This window comes from Xenopus tropicalis, chromosome 8 (assembly GCF_000004195.4).
Source record: "Xenopus tropicalis strain Nigerian chromosome 8, UCB_Xtro_10.0, whole genome shotgun sequence".
NCBI classification, from domain to species: Eukaryota; Metazoa; Chordata; class Amphibia; order Anura; family Pipidae; genus Xenopus; species Xenopus tropicalis.
The window spans coordinates 63747108-63771673 of NC_030684.2; the positions used below are offsets into that span (position 1 = coordinate 63747108).

Here is a 24566-nt window from a genome sequence, read left to right on the forward strand (position 1 = left end):
GGGTGGCAAGCTATGTTGCCGCTGCATCCGTGACAAAGACGCGCTGGCGGTGGGGGACCTGCGGAAGTGGCCGCATACCCTACGTGCCTTCTCCAGCACAACTCCCAACCCTGTGTAGCTCTTCAGGAAGTGCTGAACCACAAGGTTGAGAACATGTGCGAAGCAAGGCACGTGGGTCAGACGGCCTAGGTGGAGGGCGGCCAGCAGGTTGCGACCATTGTCGCACACAACATTCCCTGCTTGGAGCTGGCGGGGAGCGAACCACCGCTGCACCTGAGTCTGGAAGGCGGCATGGAGCTCAGGTGCAGTATGACTCCTCTCTCCAAGGCAGAGGAGTTGCAGCACAGCCTGGCAGCGCTTGTACTGCACTGAAGCGTAACTGCGGGGACGCTTCAGGGGTGGCTCATCCATAGTGGAGGAGGAGGAGGAGGAAGTGGCCGTGTGGGGTTTGCCCTTTACCCCACGGGGAGGCACCTCTAGCCTGAGGGGAGTCCTGCTGCCTGCACCCTCCCCAGCACTCATGAGGGTGACCCAGTGGGCAGTGTATGAAATGTATCGCCCCTGCCCATGCCTGCTGGTCCAGGTGTCTGTGGTGCAGTGCACCCTGCCCCCAACAGCATAGTCGAGGGACAGGGACACATTATCCACCACCTGCTGGTGGAGGGCAGGGACGGCCTTCCTGGCAAAATAATGGCGGCTGGGGATCCGCCAGTTAGGGGCAGCGCAAGCCATCAGCTCTCGGAAGGGGGCTGCGTCAACCAGCTGATAGGGCAGCAGCTGCACTGCCAGAAGCTTTGCCAGGCAGGCATTGAGCCTCTGCACTTGGGGGTGGCTGGAGGAAAGAGGTGCCTTGCGGGCAAGGAACTGGGGGAGGGAGACCTGCCGGGTCAGGGGCTGTGCAGATGGCAATAAGGAGGAGGAGGAGACAGAGGGGGCTGCAGAAGAGGCAGAGCTGCACAGTGGCCGCCTCCTACTGTGAGCCTCAGAATCCTCTTCCCTTGCTACAGGGATTGGGGAGCTAGCACCTGTTCCCTGGGGAATGGGAGGAGGTGGACAGGAAGCACCGCTGCCGCCCGGTGCCCTGCCACTTTGGTGCTGCTCCCACGTCATCCTGTGATGACGTTTCATATGGGAACTTAATGCTGATGTTCCCATATGTGACCCTGTCTGCCCCCTACGTACTTTCTGTCGGCAAAGGTGACAGACTGCTACTGATGGGTCCTGACTCTGGCACGTAAAAAATGCCCACACTGCTGAAGTGCGGGCCACCACCTTGCCTGCTGTGGAGGGCTGGGGACCTGAAGGCTGAAGGTCCCTGCCCATACGCCCAGAACCTGTGGACCCAGGTGCAGTGCTGCCCTGTTGCCTACCCCCCCTAGCAGTGGTTGGTGGGGTCTTCTGCTTCTTTGGGGCCGGCTCTTCCTCAGCATCACTAACAACAACACACAGCTCCCCCTCTGAACTGCTGCTGTTATCCTCCTGAGCCGGCACCCAGGATCTGTCCCCATCATCCTCCCCCAGATCAGACCCTGCATCCACATCCACATCTGGCTCATCAGCCTGCTGCCCTGCCATTAGGGGACCCTGCCCAACATCCCCTACAGCTGATGTGGTGTGCTGTGCCACATACACCTCCTCCTCATCAGACTGGAATGCCCCCCCCATACCTGTCTGATCATCAAAAAGATCCTGGGTGTCTGGGCTGAAGTCCACCTCAGGATCAAATAATAAGGGGGATAGCATGCCCCTTATCACTGAGCTAGCAGGTGATGCCACCTCCTGCTGCTCACTAGAGTCTGCAGCAGACGAGGTAGCCTGGGTGAGCCAGTCCATAACTGCCTCTGCCTGCTGCGACTGAATAGGTCGCGAAGTGGTGGCAAACAAATCTGGCAAAGTCTTGCGACTGCCAGTTGCCCCACTGCGACCTGCCACCTGCTGCTGTTGCAGCTGCTGCTGCTGTGACTGCTGCTGTTGCAGCTGCTGCTGTGGCTGCTGCCCTATATTGCCCAGACTGGGCATAACACGTGTGCTGGGCTCTTGCCCACAGCCAGCACCACGGCTTCTCCCACCTAAACCACCCTTGCCTCCCACCCCACCCTCACCACCCACACCTCCCTTCCTCCCACCCTCACCACCCACACCACCCTTCCTCCCACCCCCACCACCCTTGCCTCCCATCCCACCCTTCCTCCCTCTCCCACGGCCCGTCATCCTGGACCAACTAAAAAAGAAAAAAAAATAGGGGGGGTTTGGATATTTGGGGGAAGGTAGAGATAAATAAATAAAAGACTAAACCCCAGAAGTGTGCACCCACAAGGGATACACACACACAAACAAAGACAGACAAACGTAGCCCTAACAAGGGCTCTTGGGTCTCACAGGGGAGCAGGCAAGCAGAAGAGGGAAAGCAGTGAACTGAAATCCACAACTTCCACTTGCACTGACTCACAGAAAGCAGTAACAACTCCTACCTCTAGCTAAACAGACAACTCACACACCTCAGCTCCTACTCTATCCACTACCAAAAACGCACTGAGTAATGGCCGCCTCTGCACCTCCTTATATGGACAGTGGGAGGGCTCCAATCTAATTGGCTGATGTGGAAGAAATGGGCAAGGCTAAAATGACGTTTCCGTTTGTCGCGCGTTTTTTTTTTGTCGCACGGCGGAAAAATCGGCGCACATGGCAAAAATTGCCCGCGCGCGACTAAAATTGGCTGCTCGCGTCAAAAATTGCTCGCGCGCGATCAAATTTGGCCGCGCGCGCAAAAATAACCGCGCGACAAAAAAATTTGGACGTGCGTAAAAAATTTTCCGCGCGGCGAAACGAGCCGCACGGCGAATTTTTGCCGCCGTTTCGCGAAACATTTCGCCGGCGGCGAAACGCAAAAGTTCGCCGCGAAACCGACGCTGGCGAATTTTTTCGCTCATCCCTAATTAGAACCTTTAGCTGACATAGTCCCAATATAGTTCTTACCACATCCACAGATTTCTACAAGGTAGAGATGCCAAACGATTGTGATTCTGCTGTTGCATAAATACCCACCCATTAAGTCTCAGTGTGTTTTTTTCAATGGATTTAGCCAACATATAACTTTGCTTTATACTGTATGATGGTGAGTGACTAACAAACTAAGGAAACTTTATGATACCGGGAATCTGTGTTGTTGTATGTTAATTCTAGTGCTTTCAGCAGCAGATGAAAGTCAGGGTAAAAAGATACTGGATCCATATGCTGGGTTTCTAAGCCATTGATATTGCCCCAGAAAATGACTGTGTTAACCTCCACAGTATTTGCCAGGGCCTGCATTGCACAGAATACCCTAACTAACAAAAAAGGGGTCATTTACAAATGCCCGGCATGCAAGAGCTTTAAGAGGCACAACATTCCCCCCTTTAATGTTCATTCAAGGTACAGAGCATGATGTTGATGGGTGTAGGGCTTTTGCACCCGGCACATTTGGGTGCTACCTAAATTGCGTGTCATTCAGGTAAGGGGTGGAATGGGGATGACTGCCTTTCTTTCTCTCCTGCCATTCCATATTCTCTACTAATCTGTTTTCTCCTCTTATTTCTGTTCTCCAACTTTTTATCTTTGACTTCTATCTTTAGTTCTCTTTAGTGGATGAGAATGGTTCTCATGCTATTCATATCTCCTTTTCTATAATTTTATAATTTTTCTCTTCCACTTCTCCTGGTATCTGACTTCTCTTCTTTCTTCAACTTTCTACCTCTATTTTTCTTCCTTTTTTACTGTCTTTGCCATTCATCTGCTCACAGATACTGTACTACCAGCCTCTTCTTTTCTCTTCTCCTCTGCCCTACTTCTTGCTCCTAACAACTATCTCTCCTCTCTTTCCTTTGAAATCTTATCCCCATCTCCAATTCTTTCAGCCTGCTTCTTCCCCTTCACCATTCCCTTCTACTCTTTCTTTAACTCTCCATTTCTGTTTTGCTTTTATATTGTGTATTTAATTTAAATGTCCCTGCTACTCTCCCATTCCAGTCTTTGCTTTTAATTTCTCTTCATCTTTATCCCCTCACTGACCTGTTTTCTCGACATTTTTATCTACCTCCTTTTCCCCTTCTGCTATACTTTTCACTACACTTACCCTGGTGATCTACCATTTTCCCCACATACCCATCATTTCTGATCCTCTTTCTTCTTTTTTTTTCTTGCCTACTACTCTCCCTAAAGCCTCCCCTTATCTTCCTCTTTCTCTTGTTCTCTCATCACCTTATCATCTTCTCTTTTTCTTCCCAGCCATCTCTACATTTCTCCTATAAATGTACTAAAACGTGCACCATTCTGCTCCATTACATAGCTAGGCTGGCTCTGCAAGGCAAGTAAAACATTAACCAGAAAAATGGAGTTCAGGCTCCTTTCTACAAATTAACATTTTTGTGCATGAGATGTCTAATGCTGTGTCTTTTGCATTTTGCAGCCAGTGCTTAAATATACTTCATCATCATCGCTGTAAAATAATAAATGAAGACAAACTTAACTTACAGTCTTATTTTTAAATTCGTCTTCAACCGTTTTTTCGATGGTTTAAATATTTATCTATTTTCCTGATAAAAGATGCTGAGAAGGAAAGCAGAAGTGTCCCCTTAGGACGCTCTAACCCATTTACTTATTTGCCTCAAATATTTAATGCTACCAATCCTCCAGAGATGTCAACAAAGCTTAACCAATTGTGCTAGCTTTATTTCCACCAAGGAATATTAATGTAGAACATTTTATATGCTTTACTAGCATTTACTTGTTTTCTATAATATGCATCTTATATGCATCATACCTTAGTCCCATTGGTGTAGGAGGCAATAACTGCTTGTAGTTTAAACTCTTCTTGAATCATGGACCTGTCTGATGCCAAATGGTGGATTTACTGAAAATATACAACACTGTATAAGATACTTGTGGCAATCAATAAACAAAATGTTTGCCATTTTGCAAGAATCTTCACATCTTCAGCCTACCTGATAAATAATTTAGCATTTAAATGTCTTCCAATTATATGTTTTATCGATTCTTTACCTACGACTGAATAGCATGGTATAGCCATTTCAAAACAGAAGGATACCCGTATGCAATATAAACCAAATACATAATTGCACATTGTTATGCTCTGGTCTGAACAAGATATGGGAACACTGTGACCTAATATTTTATAAAAAAAGTAAGTTTCGCTAGAGAAATGTAGTATCAGATTTTGTTCCGTTATTTGTGGGTAGGCTATGTACTTATTGCTGGGAACCTGTCACTCTGCTGTTTATGTGAATTGAATTTAGAAGATGACAGAAGCTTTCAATTTCTCTTGATTGCGCCTCCATCTGATCTCTTGACCTGGAGGTGAAAGGGTCTGTTTGCTTCTGTTTGTCATTCATGTGACATCGTTCTAATGCAACAGCCGTTTTTCTCCCTTTCAAAAAGGCAACAGCTAAACATAAAGTGCCTGAGTCACACACAACCATTGCTCTCAAAGAGGAAAGATTGTATTTCATAAATGAGTGGTGCCCATACAGTAGCACGCATCAACGTGCAACAACAGATGCATATTAGTAAAAGCTATATATCTAGCTCTTCTGCTACCTTAAATATCTCATTAATGCTTGATAAAAAAATCTCACCTTTATTTTATTAGGACAATGGTAATTGCCATTAAAGTAGAACCTACAAGTAAAGGACCAATTATCACACTACAATCCTAGGCAACCAAGATAGCTGTTTGTGCCTGCTTCTCCTCACCCACGCCGGTGCCCTGAAGCAACTTAGATAGGAATGATTGCAAAGTGCTGTATACTTTGCTTGGTGACCAATAATGCCTAAAAACCATGGACTCTCTTGCGGTTCCTTCTCTTTCTGTTGGCTTGGCTCTATATAAACTCTATATGATTGTGTACTACACCATTCAACAGAATATTGTGTGTCTGCAATACTAAAAGTCAGATGACTCCGAGATCAATCCAGCAAGGGCCAGCTACAACTTGCAACATTCTGAAGATTGTTCTTCTCAGCTTTAGGCATATCCTTGCTACTAATAGGGATTCAATACAGCCTCCTGTGGAGTGAAGGTTATTCAGTGCCATATAGTATTGCAAAATATCTCACTATAAAATATCAACAATGATATTTACCTGATAAATATCTTATAAATGAAATGCATGCAGACGTAAGCGACCCATAATCTTCCAAACATTTAGGCTCTCACTTTAGAACAGGAAATATTGGTGTGTTTGTGGGAATGGTTACGTAAACATACCTTTCATGAATTCCTTTCCATGGCTAGCTTTGTTTAATGCCGTTACAAAAAAAAATGTCTTCTAGGTTGCAATTAATTTTTGAACCTTTTTGAGGTAAATGTGATCATTTGTATGCCCCAATCTGGGCAGCTATATGGTGGATGCCAAATAGTCATGCAATACAGGAGCTCAGTGCACCGCTAGTGTGTTCTTTATTCATGGGCATCAGTTGATAATCTTCAGTGCTGTTTATTAAGCAGTCTTCGCCCAGTCTTGGCAAATGATTGCTACCTAATAGCATTGCATTACAGGAGCACAGTGCAAATGAAGGCACAACAGCACCAGAACTCAACACTGGGATTTTGGGGCATAAAATATGGTCATATGGTTTTACTGAGCAAGCTAGGCATTTCATTAATAAAGGGCAGATTTAGTGCTTCACTTGCAAAGGTGATCCTGCATCAAAACGGCCAAATTAGCTCTCAGAGATATTGTCATGAATCTAGCCTCTCTACAGCAATGCAATTCTTCACCCCAGAGTTATACAGAAAACTCTCATAACTTAACCAGGGGCGGGCCAAGCCGACCGGGCGCCCTAGGCAACCCAGTCGGCCACCTCGCCCCTGCACCTCCCCCCCCCTCGCGTTTCAGCGCGCATGCGCAGTTCCGGGGGAGGGGGGGGCAGCGGCTACGCGAAAGTTCATTGCCCCCACCGCTTATTGACAAGCAGCGGGGGCAATGAAAAAGGAGCTAGGGGTAGGCAGGAGAGGCTCCTGCTTGGCGCCCCCCCAGTGTTTGCGCCCTAGGCAGCTGCCTCTTCTGCCTACCCCTAGTTCCGGCCCTGAACTTAACATAACTTTTATGTTGTTGAACACATGATTCAAGTATCATATCTTCAAATATTCTGGTAAACCTTAGTGGCTTTATATACATATACAGCAAAGGGAGTTTCAACCAGTATAGGTCCTATTTATCCTGCTGTGTAAACAAAACACTGCAAAAATATACTATTAGTGATGAGCGAATCGCATTTTTCGCTTGATTTTTTTGTCGCCCGCGTCTTCTTTGTCGCCCGTGTCTATTTTTTTGCCGCCCGTGTCTATTTTTTTTTCCGCCTACGTCCGCGCCCAATTTTGACGCGACTGCGCCTTTTTTATGCGACCGTGCCTTTTTTTTAATGTGACCGTGCCCGATTTGGCGTGTGACAAAAATAATCCGTGCAACAAATTTTTCCGCAGCGTGTTTTTACGGAAGTTTTGCGAAACAATTCACCAATGCCGAAATGCGGAAATTCGTTGCGAATCCATGCCTGTTGAAAAAATTCGCTCATCACTATATACCACACATCACCAAGTATAACTGTGAAAACATGGAGAACTTAAAGGAAAGTCATTTTGGCATTTAACTGCCAATAGATTCACCACATTAGTGCCACCTAGAACAATATATTTGCTCTGCAGAAAACGTTATCATACCTGAGTAAAGAGCCCTAGAAGCTTTCTCTATTTGTTTAAGACAGCACTTGCCATTCCAGGTTGGTCTTCATAGCTTCCTGCTTGCAGTTTAGCCTTTATAGGTCAGATTACACATTCTTAGGGTGGGGGGGAGTGAGTTTTATGATTTCTTATGGGAGGGGAAGCAGGAGAGGGGAAAGAGGAGAGAGCTGCACAGACTCTGACCCCGGGAATGAAGGATTTTTCTGAGAAGAAGATACTGTAAAAAAAAAAAAAAAAAGAGACAAGAAATCCTGTGTTTCTTTTGATAGAGGACTCAGTGCAACATTACTGTATGTGCTTATGGCTGTATTTACATAGACCTTTCTGATAAAGTTTTCTTAGTTTTTACCTCTCCTTCTCCTTTAAGTTGTGCAATATGTTTTAGCTTTTGTTTAAAAATCTGGTGTAAACAGAAGCAGCAGTTTAAAAATGCTATGGGAAAATAAGTCCTTTATCCATCATGGGTTTTTCTGCATTTTTTTCTTGGTTTTTTTTTCTGCCAGAACTTACTTGGTGCTTGTTTTTTTCCAATTGACTTTATTGGATTAAGCGAGGTCTGAAGTGGTTAAAATAATGGCGTTTGGACTCTGTAAAATAAAACACACACTTTGATAAATTCGCCATTTATTTTACATAGCTTTTAACACTGTTTTTCTGGTGTTTATTGTCTCTAGGCCCCCAAAATGTTTAATATGGTGGTGAATATCTTGTGGCAGTTATTGGATTTGGATTTATCTGCCTACTCAGGTGAGTTGTTGCACCTTTGGGTGTATATAATACTTCCTTTGGACAACTCAGGTGAGTTGTTGCACCTTTGGGTGTATATAATACTTCCTTTTGGGTGTATATAATACTTCCATGACTTTCACAGTTATCAAAGCTTATTTACCTCTGCAAGTGCAGTGGGCAGCTTGTGCTTATCCCCACAGTTGGTTGCACTTAAAACCACTTTAATTAAAGTAAAACTATACCCCCAGAATAAATACTTAACCAATAGATAGTTTATATTATATTTAGTGGCCTTTTAACGAATCTTACCAAACTGCAATATATGTTAGTAAATATTACCCTTTTACATGTTATCCCTTTAGCCACCATTTAGTGATGGGCTGTGTGCTCCCTCAGAGATCACATGACAGGAAAAAATGCAGCTTTAACTGTAACAGGAAGGAGTGTGAGAGTAAAAGGCACAAATTTGCCTTTGCATGTATGTGTTCCCTTGGTTTGTTTTTGTGGACTGTGAATCTTGTGATGAAGGGGTCGGCCCTTATTACTTAAAATAGCAATTTTCTATATAGGATTACCCAATAGCACATACTACTACAAAAGTATCTTTTTCTGAAAATGGTTCATTTAGATCAGGGATCCCCAACCTTTTATACCTATGAGCCACATTTAAATGGAAAAAATGTTGGGAGCAACACAAGCATGAAAATGGTTCTTTGGGGTGCCAATAAGAGCTATAATTGGCCACTTAATAACCTCTATGTAGACTGGCAGCCTACAGAAGGCTCTGTTTGGCATTATACTTGGTTTTTATGCAACCAAAACTAATTAAAAAACAAGCACCTGCTTTGAGGCCACAGGGAGCAACATCCAAGGGGTTTGGGAGCAACATGTTGCTCACGAGCCACTGCTTGGGGATCACTGATTTAGATAAAGCAGGGTTTTACATATGAGCTTCCTTAGGTAATATATTTTTATAGAAACCTAAATGTTTGGGGGTATAGTTTTCCTGCTAGAGGTAATTGAGTCAAAATGTGCTCTTCACACTTCTAAAGGTTGAGCTTGGCAGCCATCAATTCTTCCAGCCTTACGTTCTGAATTTTGTGCTGCGCCTATTAACGCAGGGTAGCCCTGGACTTAACGCCACCTCCTGACCAAGCAGTAGCTCCAGGGTTCCCTCAGATCTCCATCAATAAACACAGCACACTTGCATCCAAAGAATATTGTGCAACTGTCATTTGCACGCAAACACTGAACACTTAGAACGTAACACTTGAAAAATATTCAGCACAACTGTACCGGGCTTGTAATGAAGCACACGCACAATTTCATCCATTTTGGAGAACTGGACACAAATGTTTTCCTGGGTATATAAAAATGTTGCATGCTTAGTCAAAAATTAACAAATAAATTAAATAGCCTAGATTTATAAATTCATGGGAAACATTGCCTGTCTGAAGTTACTCCAAATAAAAAGCAGTATTACCTGTATTTATGTGCTAGTGTGTGTGGGGCATGGTCTGACTGTTAGCCCTCAAAGTGCTTGATCAGAATTGAGGCCTTTCTGTGTATATCTAAAGGTTTTAAGCCCATATTATTTTTCTTATTATTTCTCAGGACACTCTTTCTCAGCTGGGTTTGGTTCAAATCACCGCACAGCAGCTTGCATGTTTTTGGGAAGTTTCCAGGACCTGTCAGTTATATTCTACTCTCGTAAATGCTTACATGCTGGAACATCGCTATGCTTTGCTGGCAATGTAACAGTGTTTAGGGCTTGAAAGAATATAAACTCACCAGAAACTGTTGCTTTATTCTGTGATATTATTTTAAACATAATAAAATAAAAAAGTGAAAGACGTGTTTATTTTCATTTAGCGCTACATAAAGTGATATGTATAAGCTTTACATGTACCTAAATGCTGTCACGGGAGGCAGATCTTTTCTGAGGGCCAAAAACATATCACTTACCTGACAACCTTGCTCATATATATAGTATATGTGTTTGAATGCTCAGCATCATTTTACTCTGGTGGTGTAGATCGTGTGCCAGATTCCAAAGTTAGGGTGGGACTTGCCCACTGGAGTACTGGAAAAATCCCAGTGGTCCCCAGGCTGGTCCTTGCTGGCCCTGCAGGCAGAAACCAGCCACCTCAGGTGTTCCAATGTTCAGAGCACAGCCTTGAAACCTTACAATTCACCTAGGATCTTCTACACCACTGCCTTAGCCTGACATTTAAGGTCAGATTTGCAAATACTCTTTAAAAAAATTGTTTACTAGCACCATGGAAAAATAAATTACTAGTCTGAACAACTCTTTTGAGCATTCTCTGGTTTTTTTTATTTTCCAAGACAATGTTGTTGACAAATAGCCACAAAAAAGCATTAAATAAATGGTTATATTTTTCATTTGGGGGTTTGGTGTCTAGTTATTAAGTGCTGCAACCATGTTTCCATGCCTTTTTCCTTTGTCTGAATTTGGGTATTTTTGGCTCCAGAAATTAAAAAAAAATGGAAAAGCAGGAAAATAATAATAAAAACTGAAACTGATTTTTTTAATTAAATCACCAAATGAAGTTCTTTTGTGAGAATGTCAGAAACACTTTAAAAAAGTTTATACCAATTTCTCCAACACAGTTGGATACAACACATATGTGGCTTTGCCTTATGAAATACAGTTTAAAAACATCTTAATCTATCAATAAGTTAGTTGTCCCTGGCAAAAGGAGGCTGGACAGAATGTATATTTGCAAAGCTACAGAACAAGGTTGGTTTTGGTTTATTCTGCAGCAAGCCACAGCAGCAAGAGCCAGCCCGTCTGAAACAACAAAAAAGGGTAAAGGTTCTGCAAACCAGTGTTGAGTTCAAATGTCATCAAATGCTCTCTAAGGCCAGATTAAAATGAGTGCATTTTCAGCAAAGATTAAATCATAGAGGAAAGTAACTCAAAATGTGGCAAATTGTTCTCTGTGATGATGGGCTTTTAAGTTGGTGTCAGAACCTCCCTAGTGGGCCCAGACTTTCATAATGCTCTATGCCCCTGAAATTAAAGGAACAGTAACACCAAAAAATAAAAGAGCTTTAAAGTAATACAAATATAATGCACTGTTGCCCTGCACTGGTAAGATTGGTGTGTTTGCTACAGTAACACTACTATAATTTATTTAATAAGCTGCTGTGTAGCCATGGGGGCAGCCATTCAAGCTGGAAAAAAGGAGAAAAGGCACAGGTTACATAGCAGATAACAGATAAGTTCTGTAGAATACAATAGTGTTTTATCTGTTATCTGCTATGTGCCTGTGCCTTTTCTCCTTTGAATGGCTGCCCCCATGGCTACACAGCAGCTTATTTATATAAATTATAGTAAACTTTCTGAAGTAAACACACAACTTTTACCAGTGCAGGGCAGCAGCACATTATATTTTAGTTAGATTTATAGACTTTCATTTTTTGGTGTTACTGTTCCTTTAAAGTTATTCTGTTGTGCAGTCCATGAACCGCAAAGCAGTTGCTCAAAAATTGCGATATAAGTACTAAAGGCTGCTCCCTGGCTTATATAATTCACATTGCTCACATACAAACCAAGGGCACACGTGCATGCTAGGTCACATCATCAGCCAATGACTGGACAGAGCTGTGTCATTTATTCTCAAGCTTTTTCCCGGTTCAAATAAAATGGCATTAGTTCCTGTCAGGTGATCTATGAAGGAGCAAATAGAATATCACAAAATGGTAGCTCAAGGGAAAACATGTAAATGGACGATATTTATGCCAGTTTGCTAAGATTCTTTAATGGGGCACTTATTATGATATAAATTATCTGTTGATTTAGTATCCATTCTGAAGCTTTCCTTTATTTTCACTTTTCAGCACTTGTGATTATTTCATGGTTAAATCATATAATCACCAATACATTTGAGAGCTTCTTATTGCATTAGAAATATATATAATATATAAAGATATATTTATTTCCCCTTCACAGTAAAGGATCACCATTGCCTATACATTTTGCCTTCCCTTTATAGTTGCCTAATACAGCAATACCAATTCAAACAACATGGAGGGATGAATAAACTAAGTAGAACTAAGTGAGGGCCACATTTATTTAAAAAAGTCCCAGTATCAATGGGGTACTATAGCAGAAATGTATGAATTCATTCTGCACTCCAATGAATGAATCCACGTTTATTCAAAACAGAAACTTATTACATTAGTTAAATAATTACAAACACACTTAATCATTGACTTTACTGTATAGCAGAATAAATTGGTGTATGATAACTGCATTTATGTTGATTATTACAATTTACTGTTTTATCCCTAAAACAGGAGATAAAGAATAGCCTGACACATTTAAATGAAAGTGATAGAGGTAGCTGGGAAGTATAGTGAGATGTAGTGGAAGTGGGAGAAAGATGGCCAATTGTGGCTTCCAATAAAACCAATTTCACATGTCTGGTATAATGGAATAATAATATAATTTTCTTATTTGTGGCTATCAAAGTAGTTATGGCTTCATGGCCCTGGGGTGATACCCAACATCATTTGAGGCATGTCCAGGTCTGTAATGACATATTACAATAGCATAGTTTTCTCTCAGTCAAAACTGGAAGACAGGGTATTTTTATAGACAGAATAGAGAGATGCTATAAAAACTAGCTTGCATAGGTAATCAGCATTCCAGCACAAGAAGAGGACGCGCCAGCCTCACATACATACACAAATCAAGTAAAAGGTTACAAATGAAATATTTTATTTGTTGTACAAAACACAGCTGGTGTGTTTCACGAGGGATGCACATACAACTAGTTGTTTCCTCTAAATACAATTCATCATGTTAGATTTACAGTATGGTGCTCCTTTTACTAATAAAAATGCATCACTTTTTCACACCTAACAGGAATTTCTCTGCCATGCTGAAGAATGGTTTTCATGTTTTCAAAAGAAATAATAGCAGGTGATCCACTGTATGAGCAGCAGTTAGCATAGATACCTTGGAGCCCTAGGTCCTAGGTTCAATTTCAGGCTGTATTCTATATGTAAGTAATCTGAAAGTGGAAAACCCTCATTTCTTCCCACACTCCAAAGACTTTTATGGCCAAAGGTATCTGGACACCTGCTGGCCCAACATCTCATCCAAAAACCAAGGCTATTAATATAAAATTGGTCTTCCCTTAATTTTAAGCAGCTTAAACCTCTACCATTGTTTAAGAGGTATATATTTGCACATTATATATTAGACCCCTAAAATGAAATTGGGGAGGAGAAAGGTAAAATTACTTGCGACTATTGCTTCAATGTGCAATAGAAATGGTTTTAACACAGGAGCATTTAACCACAAATAAGATTTATGCATCCTATTAGAAAAACCCATCTAGTATGTGGAGAGCACTTTAAACTCTTTTATACATAATGGTTTCTTTTTTTTTACATGAGGGTTAATGAACTGACACGTGCAAGGTGACAAAAAAAAAACATTTACCAATAATGCAAACGTCTTACCCAACATTCCAGAGTAATTCTGTGCACACAAAAATCTATGTCTGGTTTCGACCCCTTTGGTAAATGTACAAGAAAGTTGTGTTGACCTCAGTGTGGGTGACGTGGAGTTATGGCCTGCCTTGTGTCAGAGCACCCTGTCCATTGTGCCAGTCTCCATATTTATCAAAGCAGGTACTAGTAACTATGTGGCACAAGTACAGAGAAGTGCATATAAGCACATGTACCTTCATGAATGGAATTTTTTTTTTAACACCATTTTGCCAGTGGTGCACATAGAATTCTATAGTACCTAAATAGTGTCATCCAGTAAATGCAATTTTTTATCTAAGATTGATTTATATATGTGCATGTGTCTGCTATCAAACAAAAAAAGTGGGTTCTATATTTGTATTATTGTTATAAGTCCGTCAAATGATCAGTGCAAATAACGTGATTCAAACTTTTATTTGACAATGTGTGTTCCAACTTTTTGGATCTTTATCAAAGGTATATACCACCTTCTTTATTGGTGTTCTGTATATTAAAGAGGTGTTGATATTTACATATTGGCTTTGACTGATGACCCCATATGTTCGCTCTTTGATGATGTGGACTTTCTGCTTGTGATACAGGCATGAGCACCTATTGCAGATAGATAGCTTAGCCCCAAGCATGGATTTTTGCACTTAAAACACTGTTCTAAAAGTGGCTTTTGAAAGATTTTTGTTTTTGACCATGTTTCAAACAAGAATTCCTTGTGTTCTTTCAGTTAAGGAGAGGCAGAAGTAATGCTTCACGGAGAATCCCAGATATAATAGTTTTAAGTATTAGAATACACATGAATCATTCCAGCCTGACATTCTTCAGATGGAATGTCAGTATCAAGGGCTTAAATGGGTAGTGAATATACTGACCAGAAGCAAAACCAGTTTAAATAAGACATTGTTCCAGGCTTTTTTTATATGCGCTCAATACATCGGGTATCTATTATGTGGAAACCCAGAATCCATAAAGCTCCCAAACACGACAATGCCACATCCTATTTAAACAAGCAATTTCTTATTTTCTTTATGTCTGTAATATCGACATTACCTTTATTCTAAAGTTTGCACCTTTTTTTTTTTACAATTAAAACAATTGTAACTGCTGGAGATCTTTTCAAATTGTTTCTTCTAATGTTTTATATGATATATATATATATATTATACCAGAAAAAATTCTTCTGAGATGTCTCTGTGAGGGGTAAAATGGTGGCAGTTGAAGAGTAAAAACTATGTAGACCTTCAGTGACAATAACTGACAAGACAAATTGGCAACTGTAATAAATTACAAAAACAAACAAAGAAAAAATAATATATATATATATATATATAATACAACCAATTAGTGCTTCCAAGCTGACAATATGTGTAAATGGCAATATATTGGCAATATATAAAAAACAAATATATAAAGGTATGGGATCCCGTATCAGGGAACCAGTTATCCAGAAAGCTCAAACTCATGGAAAGGCCATCACCCATAGAGTCTATTATAAGTGAAAAATTCTAATTTTTAAAAACTATTTCCTTTTTCTCTGTTTTAATAATACAGTAGCTGTACTTGATCCGTACTAAGCTGCATAAATCCATATTTGTGGCAAAACAACCCTATTGGGTATATGATTTATAGCAGAGTTAAGGTATGGTGATCCAAGCATTCTGAGTAATACATCCTATACCTGTATATATATATATATATATATATATACACACACACATGTACACAAATAAAGCAGTCACACTGAAAAATAAAAGTGCATTATATTATTCACTTGACACGCCAAGACCAACACAATTTGTGCTTTCTTTATTTCAGCGTTCCAGTTTACAGAGCATTATGGCTCTGTGTGACTGATATACTAAATACTTACATAATACAATACACAATAAAACTTGGTGTACCCAGTGAGCAAACTGAGCACCTTTCTATTTTTTTTCCATGGCCCTTTTAATTTCAGTGCCCAAAAAAGAATGCTGTAATGTCTGCAATAAAAATCTATGAATTGTTGTATGAATTAAACTGCTCTTTGACTTCTGTTCAGGAAAATGCCATTAAGGCATATTAGATCAAGTGATTTAGTTAGATAGAGCATGCTACTATAAATTGTACATATAAGTATACCTTTCACTCAAGCATAATGCAGCATAAGATGATATAAAATGCAACATGTGCCCAAAAATCTAAATAACCAGAGAATGCCAAACAGTGCTGTATTTCAAGAAAGTATTATAAGATTCAATATGGTATATATATTTAAATATAAATATACATATATATTAAATATAGTACTATGTATATGTAATCCCTCTTATCATGGAAAGATATTTATAGAAATACATTAATACACCACATGCAGAAATTGCCAGGAACTTATTTGTTTCTAGCCTGTAGAGGTCCTCAGACTTTTAGGGGCCAGGTCCCTTCTGAGCTCTAACATTGTTTAGGCCCCCCATAGCTCATAACAAGGTTCCAAATAAATAAAGCTGTAACACTTACTCTCATATTGTTAAAAGGATATCAAAGTCAACATATAGGCACTAAATCTTACCCTTAACTTTGCCAACGTCACAGTTTGGGAAGCACTGCTGTAAGTGCAGGTGTTATATCTCAGAGTATTTCCCAGATCTCTAATTCTGAATATTTCTCATGAAAGCAAGGTCTGCATCTGGGAATATTATGATCCACACACTCACTTATAATTTACACAGATGGCACTGGGCTCCCAATTCTGATATTGTCATCTCTATATCAGCAGGCAGACTTTCAGAATGTATTAGCTATTTTATTTTAAGTATATGGCGCATTGTATATTATTAATAAAAAAATAATCAATTGGACATTGGCTGTATATATTTTTATATATGTGCGCGTGTGTGTGTGTATGATAAAAAATAACCAGGAATTTTTAAGTAAATTCAGTTTAGGCAAACAAATGTCTCATGCAGAATTACCCTCAGTGTATAAATGTGCTCTGCTGAAGTATCAGGACTGAAAGTCTTGCCCAGCACACTAATATTCTCTGTTGTTTGCTGGTCACTAGCCAGATGCCGCCTTTGTTATGCCAGAGAAAGCCCCTGAGTGCGTATTGGTCAGTATCTGTGGAGCAGAATAGTTAGTTTATATGTTACCATACCATGTAAGATATAATGAGTAGGAAGTGGGGGTCTGAGTTATGGAGGGTCACTGACCCAGAAATGGGAAGCAGAGACCCATAACTGAGAGCACTGACTTATGTCTGGACACTTCCTGCCATTTGAAACTGTGACTTTAGTCCCATGACATTGCCTAGTTTCTAGCTGCACAATAAATTACCCACCACTGGATTCAGCCTCTGTGCACCAAACTTTTCCGTGTTTAAAGGCAAATCTTACACACACAGTGTACATTAATCAAAAAATAGCATCCAATCTTCCTGTATGTCAGCAGAGTAAAGCTGGCCATACACGTGGCGATCTCACGATGTTTTGTACGACCGTCGGTCGCACGAAACATCGTCAGATCCGCCACACACCATTCAGGGCTGAATCGGCAGGTAAGGAGGTAGAAACAATAGGATTTCTACCTCCTTCTGCCGATTCAGCTCTGAAGGGAGAATTTTGGTCAGGCGCCTTCTATGGCGCCCGATCAAAATTTTCTAACTTGGCCGATCGGCGAGTCGGCCGATATCAGCAGCTTCCTGCGATATCGGTCGGCTCGCTGACATGCCATACACGCACCGATTATCGTACGAAACGAGGTTTCGTACGATAATATCGGTGCGTGTATGGCCACCTTAAGTCACTGCCTTAAGGTTTTTATTATGGTTTAAACCTTTCTTATCTAATAGATAGACTATCTATTATAGCCACAGTTCTATGCTGGATCCTAAGGAAATTATGATGTCACATAGAACAGAACACAGAGCACTCAGGCAGGTAGGTAATCAAAGAAAACACCTATGGAGAGCCATATGCAGTTCTTAACCTCACATTGGATAGTTATGTTTGCTAAGTATACTATTATGTAACTTTGCCTTATGATTAAAAAAACAAACGTGATCATTAAAATAGTATTCCCATCCTTTGTTTATTATATTCTATAAGTTTATGTTTATATTGAATTTTGTGGCATTAAATATATTCTTGACATACTAAGTTTAGTCGCATTAAGTTATATACCAGTCTGGATAATTACTTTGCTACAGTTCATTTGGACTTAATACATTTTACACAATTGCATGTGAATCGTATAAAACCTAAGTCACCTTTGACACCAATAGCTAGATGCTGTCCAGTTGTCATAAAGAAATTATCTGTATATATATATATATATATAAATAGAGGTATGGGACCTGTTATTCAGAATGCTTGGGACCTGGGGTTTTCCTTATAAGGGATCTTCATACCTTACTACCCAGTCTACTAAAAAATAATGTAAACATTAATTATTCCAATAGAACTTGTTTGCCTCCAGTAATTAATTAGATCTTAGTTAGTTATGGTAAAGCACAGGCACTGTTTTATTATTACAGAGCAAAAGGAAATAATTTTTAAAAATATCAGTTATTTGATTAAAATTGACTCTATGGGAGATGGCCTTCCTATAAATCATAGTTTACTGGATAACAGGTTCCTGGACAACAGAACCCATATCTATATATGCATTTACATATTTACAAACATATATATACACACACAGTATGCACTGCAAACAGTTGTTGCTTATAAGCACCTGTTAAATTTGACCTCGTTGCCTTTATTGTGCTATTAAAACACAGATGGAATAGCTATTAATGGTTCAGCAGTGAGTTATTTGCTACTGTTGATAGAAATGACTTTCTTTCAATTTTGTGTGGCCGCCATCCATTCTAGTTTGTACGCACACTTATATATTCTTAGGAAAATTCTCACAGTGCTCAGCGTTTCTTGCCTGTTAATAATTATTATCACTTTCACAGCCTGAGGCCCTGAATGTTCTCTGGTGTGTGAAGGGTTAACACAGCAATTAAAAGTCATATGTTCTTAGCCTGTAAAGCCTAGGTTTGCCAGATTAAAAAAAGGTGGGGGAACGACTTGAGCTAAAAGCATTTTACACATATTGTGAAGCTTGTGTCTATTTCTTGTATAGTGGATTGAAATGGCTTCTGTGTGTACTACTGAGGGCTGTAATTAAATGTGGATGGCTGAGCTATTGTGCAGATAAATATCAAACACATTACATAAAGAGGGAATAAAAGCCAACTTGCTCTTGGCTATTGGAAAAATATTTCTGTCTTCTCAACTGTAAAAATTCTTGCTTGATTTTGACCAGATCTTTAGATATAACAGGGAAGGAGATTACAAATTTTAGGCTTCATGAAGGAGCCTATAAACATTAAACAGAACAAATGGGGGAAGGTTTTGTTTAGCAAAACACAAATCCCAAACTAGCATTCTCCTTGTGTAATATTGTACAAATATTATAGCCCACTACTTAATTCAAATGGGAAAAGGAACAGATTTATATGATTAAATACAGGTATGAGAGCTATAATATGGAAACACTTTACCTTTAAAACTGGAAAAAAAACACCAAGGATGCCATTTCATGTAGAGTATTGCTGAAACACAAAGCTGTCAATTTTTGACTAATTTGTGTTTTCTGTGTAATAATTACACAGTACCTTCAATTTGATGCTATCTAAACTAACATGTATCAGATTTAATGAAAAACAACTGGGTTCTTTTAATGTTGAAATTATTTAGTACCCTATAGGCGTTCTAAATTAGAGAAAGATTCCTTATCTGGAAAAACCCCGGTGCCAGTGCCAAGCTTACAACTATTTTAGGTTTTTACAACACAAATGTTGTTATTTTCTCCATGTATCTATTTGTGCTGTCTTTTTAATGCAAGTGTATAATTCTGTAACATCTGTATTACAACATGGATATAGGGATATTACATATAAACAAATAAGTATGCCATCTCCCTTTTTTAGCCAGTATATAAGATACATATTTCTGTTAATAGTAACAGTAATCAATTGTTCCCAGTTGCCTCACATTAAATCTGATTTGTGTTATTGCCTCACTGGAGCAATACATTTTGTGTGCACATGGGACAAGCATGGCAGCTGCAGAGAAAGTATCCCAGAGGCTAGGCCAAAATTCTACGGCAGCTACCTCTCGGCGTGCCATTGTCTGGCTCCCTTCTTTTGTGTGCGCAGAGTGAAAGAATGAGAGGTGAACGCTGAATACAATATGAGGTGAAGGGAAACACTGCATGTTCTTTTCAGGAATATATACACATGACATTGTGAGGTGAAAGAGAGACAAACCCCCGCGTCCAACCTCTGTTACATATCCCTATTCAATCCTCTAATGGAAAAAATAAAAGCACATTACTGGCCACAGCAGAGGCAATTCCTCCCTGTATCAAAACACAAGCTATTTATATTATAACTGTCACAAACCCTCTGAGATAACTGCCTGTGAGAGGCCCAGAAACTGCAATATGTTTGATTAAAAATGCCTTAGCCTATATATCTGCGATTTGCAATTAATAGGGTTTATAGATTATATATCTCTAACCAGCAATTCAATGTTTAATTAAACGTCAACAATCACATTTCAAATAAATAAGAAATAATGCCCTGTCATACCTGATGTTATAGTGCTTTATGTATACAGCAGATGTACAGCATTCTGCAATAAGAAGATATGGGTTTATTCATATGTACATATGGATATTTTGATAATACTTCTTTCATTTTGTACATAAACAGAAATTAGGATTCCTGACTTATCTGGAAATCCGCTGTGTGTGTATAAATATATTTATGTATATGTAGCCCCGCGCACACCCTAACATGCACACATACAAAATAGGGTGTATAACACCCATAAAACCCATCTCAAGGTGCACATCTGAAAATAAAGATTTCAGGAGTAAACTACAGAAAGCCCTGTAGCATAAATACAAATATAAATGTAAATATTTCATATAAAACCACAACAAAATTAAAATTCTTGCTTTACTGCCCTTTCTCATCATACACATGTATATCTTTATCGCTGAAAAAACATAAATATTAATCTGAACAATATACAATGATTTCAGATGCAAAAGGAAAAGTAATTGATATTAAGATTTTCTGATTCCTAGAATCAACTACAAATTCATAGAGAAAAAAGGGTCAATTCTAGTTTTACCGAAGGAACAATCACCTTTTCACATACAACACAATTACTCATCATTTTGTAAAAGTGTTTATTTGTTTAAATCTTTTTTTTTAAACAACAAATAAAATATTGTATCCATATAAATCCCTAAACTAAAACCGATTGACAAACGAACATCGACAGCATCTTTTTTTTTTGTTTTTGTTTTGTTTATACACTCAATTCGTTTTCAGACATTTTAAACAAAATGCAGAATTTATTGAAAATAAATAATTGGAAACTGTAATAGGCAATTTGAATAAAATTGTTGAAAAAAGTAACCTTTAATGAAAATAGTGTTTATTATACATCAGGTACTAAATGAATAAAGTAAATGATTTTTTTCTTTTAAATTAATAACTTCCAAAAGGTTTATAATACAAAACTGTACACTTATAAAGTTGGCAGAAATCTTTTTTTTTTTTTTTTTTTTGATTGTTGGGGCTGACATATAGCTCCAAATAGAGAAGACTTGAATATGGGAAGGTAAAGAAATGGTGGAATTAGGTGGAAGTGCATTCTGCTTTCTGGAACTGCAGGGCCAGAGTATGTAAGGGTAGCCTGGGATCTCAACTTTAAACAGTAGAATCAGATATGAAAGGCTGTGTGTATGTGTATGTGTATGTGGCTGTGTGTGTGTATATATATATATGTATATGTATATACACACACAGGGAAATGTGTGTATCTGATTGACTATTACTACATAAAAGTAGCACTGAAAGAAGCCCCAGTGTTATTATGTTTTATAAAGTGTGTCTGTATATAGGTAATAGCTCTGTGCTGGAGTAAAAATTAGGCCCCAGTATACAAATAATTTCTATTCTATGCATAGAATAGAAATGCATGATACTTTGCTAGACACCCCATAAAGCAAGAAAGCTAATGTTCTGCCTGACAACAACAAAAAATAAAAGATGGTAAAAGTGGCTGAAATACAAATATAGAAGCCATTGTTATGATAATATAGCTAGGAGTATATGTTTAGTGCAAATCTCTGACCTGTGAAGTGCAAGCCTTCCCCTCACAGTTGTCGCTCACTGAGGGACACAGCATCAGTGGTGCCTGTCAGGCTCAGCTTAGATCCCCTCTGGCTGCTCACAGTGAACACAATGCACAGAAAATGAAATGGATGTCTCCAATCTACAGGCTGATGATGAAGCGAGCACATTTGCCAAACCTCAAAGTGGAGATTGATTTACCATATAGACTGGTGTTTTACTACATACAGTACCTTCCACCATCCCTAAGCCCTACTAACCCTTAGCAGGTAATAACATACCACATTATTACTTGTCATCAAAAGCTACTGCAATACATGTTCATCTGCATGTTTCTTTGTCTATTTTCTATCCTTTTTTTTGGAAAGTGCCAGTTTATTAAAAGAAGAAGAAAAAGCAAGAGGCAAAAAAGACATATATAAATGCATAATGATATGGTAAGACTGGAAAGTCTTAAATAACTGTCCAATAAATGACATGCAGAAATGATTATATCCACCAGTTGGTTAAATAAGGATTTATATGAATATATACGCTCCATGGTTCTGGTAACTAGTTACAGATATATCCATGTACACCTTCTAACACTGCAAAAAAAACAAAACAGCAGAAAAAAAAATCAAATAAAATGAGGAATGATGATTATCCATAGGGCTGATTGGAGAACACAATGTATTTTTGTCACAAATATTGTGTACAGGCTGTAGTAAAACACCTTAGACATTAAAAAAAAATCCCAGATAATCTCCATATGCAAATAAATCTACTCTATTGTGAAACAAAATCACCTGAAATTTAGCTGATGGAACCAAGGCGCTGGGAGGTTAATCAGAGGCACGCATGTCTCCTTTCTGGTAGGGCACCAAAAAGAACGAACCTTGTTTAGAGTAAACAGTATGTAATTGTCAGTTATATATTGCCCAGGATATTTTTGGAACGTTTAGCTCCTAAGTCACATTTTTTGTATTTTGTTCCGCCAAAATATAAGTTAGAAACCCTTTAAAAATCCAGTTTCCTTCAGTCCCGACTTATGTGAGCCTTGCCTCAGTCAAAGCTCATTGCAGGAGGTGTCTGTTTTCACACTGTGAGAATAGACTTCGTGTTGCTGGGGGTCTCCTGGAGGAGTCATTCTTTTCTCTTTTTGCCTTCTGTTACAAAACCAAACCCGGACCACTTCTTTCTCTAGCTGCAGGCTGTCTGCCAAGGAGGAAATCTCCTGAGCTGCGGGTTTGGGACACTTGAGGAAATGGGTTTCCAACACTCCTTTCACACTCACCTCAATAGAGGTCCTCTTCTTCCTTTTCCTACCCTGGGCTGCTATCTTATCAATGCTGGTGGGGCTACCTGTGGAGGAGTCTGCCTCTTCCAGCCACTTGTTTAGAAGAGGTTTCAGTTTGCACATGTTCTTAAAACTGAGCTGCAAGGCTTCAAACCTGCAGATGGTGGTTTGGGAGAAAACATTGCCATAGAGTGTCCCCAGAGCCAAGCCAACATCTGCCTGGGTGAAGCCCAGCTTGATCCGCCTTTGTTTGAACTGCTTTGCAAACTGTTCCAGCTCGTCCGATGTCGGGGTTTCCTCGTCCGAATGGTCCTGGCAGTGATGGGAGCCCAGGTCCCCATGGTCGACGGGCTCTCTCAGCACAGGGTGCAGGCTCTGCGTGGTGCCTGATGGTGGGGGTGGTGTCAGCCCCCCATGGTCCAACATGCCACTGACCGTAAAGCCGGACTGGGAGTAGACATTGATAGGTTGCCCATTGGAGGTTAGCGAGGAGTTATGAGCCGGGCTGGCCCCCCAGGCGTTTGGGTGATTGGTATGAGGCGAGTGATGGGTGACATGGGGTGACCTGTGGTGGATGATGGCCCCCAGTTGAAGGTCCTCTCTCCCGGGTTTAATATCCTGTTGGTCCAATGGGCTGCTGCCTAGGCTGGTAGACCAGGGATTGGCATCACTCAAGCTGGTCACCCAGTGGTGCCCGAGAGGATGCCCGTTGCTGGGAACTCCCTGCAGGTAGTCACTTTGGAGTAGTTTTTGCGGATTCCTGAAAGGGCTGCCTTGCTGCATGATCGCAGAGTCATGGACCAGGGAGCTGGAGCTGAGAATGCTGTAGGGATTAGAGGCAGCCGTGGCCATGCTTGCTGCGGATCCCCTACCACTTCTAATGTGGCAAAGGGAGCAGCTTCAGCCTTTGACATCTACAAGGCAAGGGAGCCAAATCAGCAGCCGGCGCTTGAGTGACAGGCGCGGCATCCAATCGAGCCCTTCCCTGCTGCTGGCTAGCTTTATCTCCCGCCAATGGGCCTCCTGGAGGAGGGACGCTTCTGCCGGCGCTGCCTGGCAATGGCAAGAGTTAAAGTGGCTGAGGAGGAAGTGAGCGGGGCTGGAGGCACCATTGGTCACACAGC

At 40.2% G+C, this 24566-nt stretch overlaps 1 protein-coding gene across 1 annotated transcript; it reads right to left on the reverse strand.

Annotated features, from left to right (window-relative positions):
- Nucleotides 1-21610: 21610 nt before the first annotated feature.
- Nucleotides 21611-24310, reverse strand: pou3f4 (POU class 3 homeobox 4; the record flags this gene model as incomplete). Its single annotated transcript, NM_001097259.1, is given in 1 exon segment — nucleotides 21611-24310. A coding segment is annotated over 1 exon segment (1083 nt). The 5' UTR covers nucleotides 24295-24310.
- Between the last annotated feature and the right edge of the window lie 256 nt (nucleotides 24311-24566).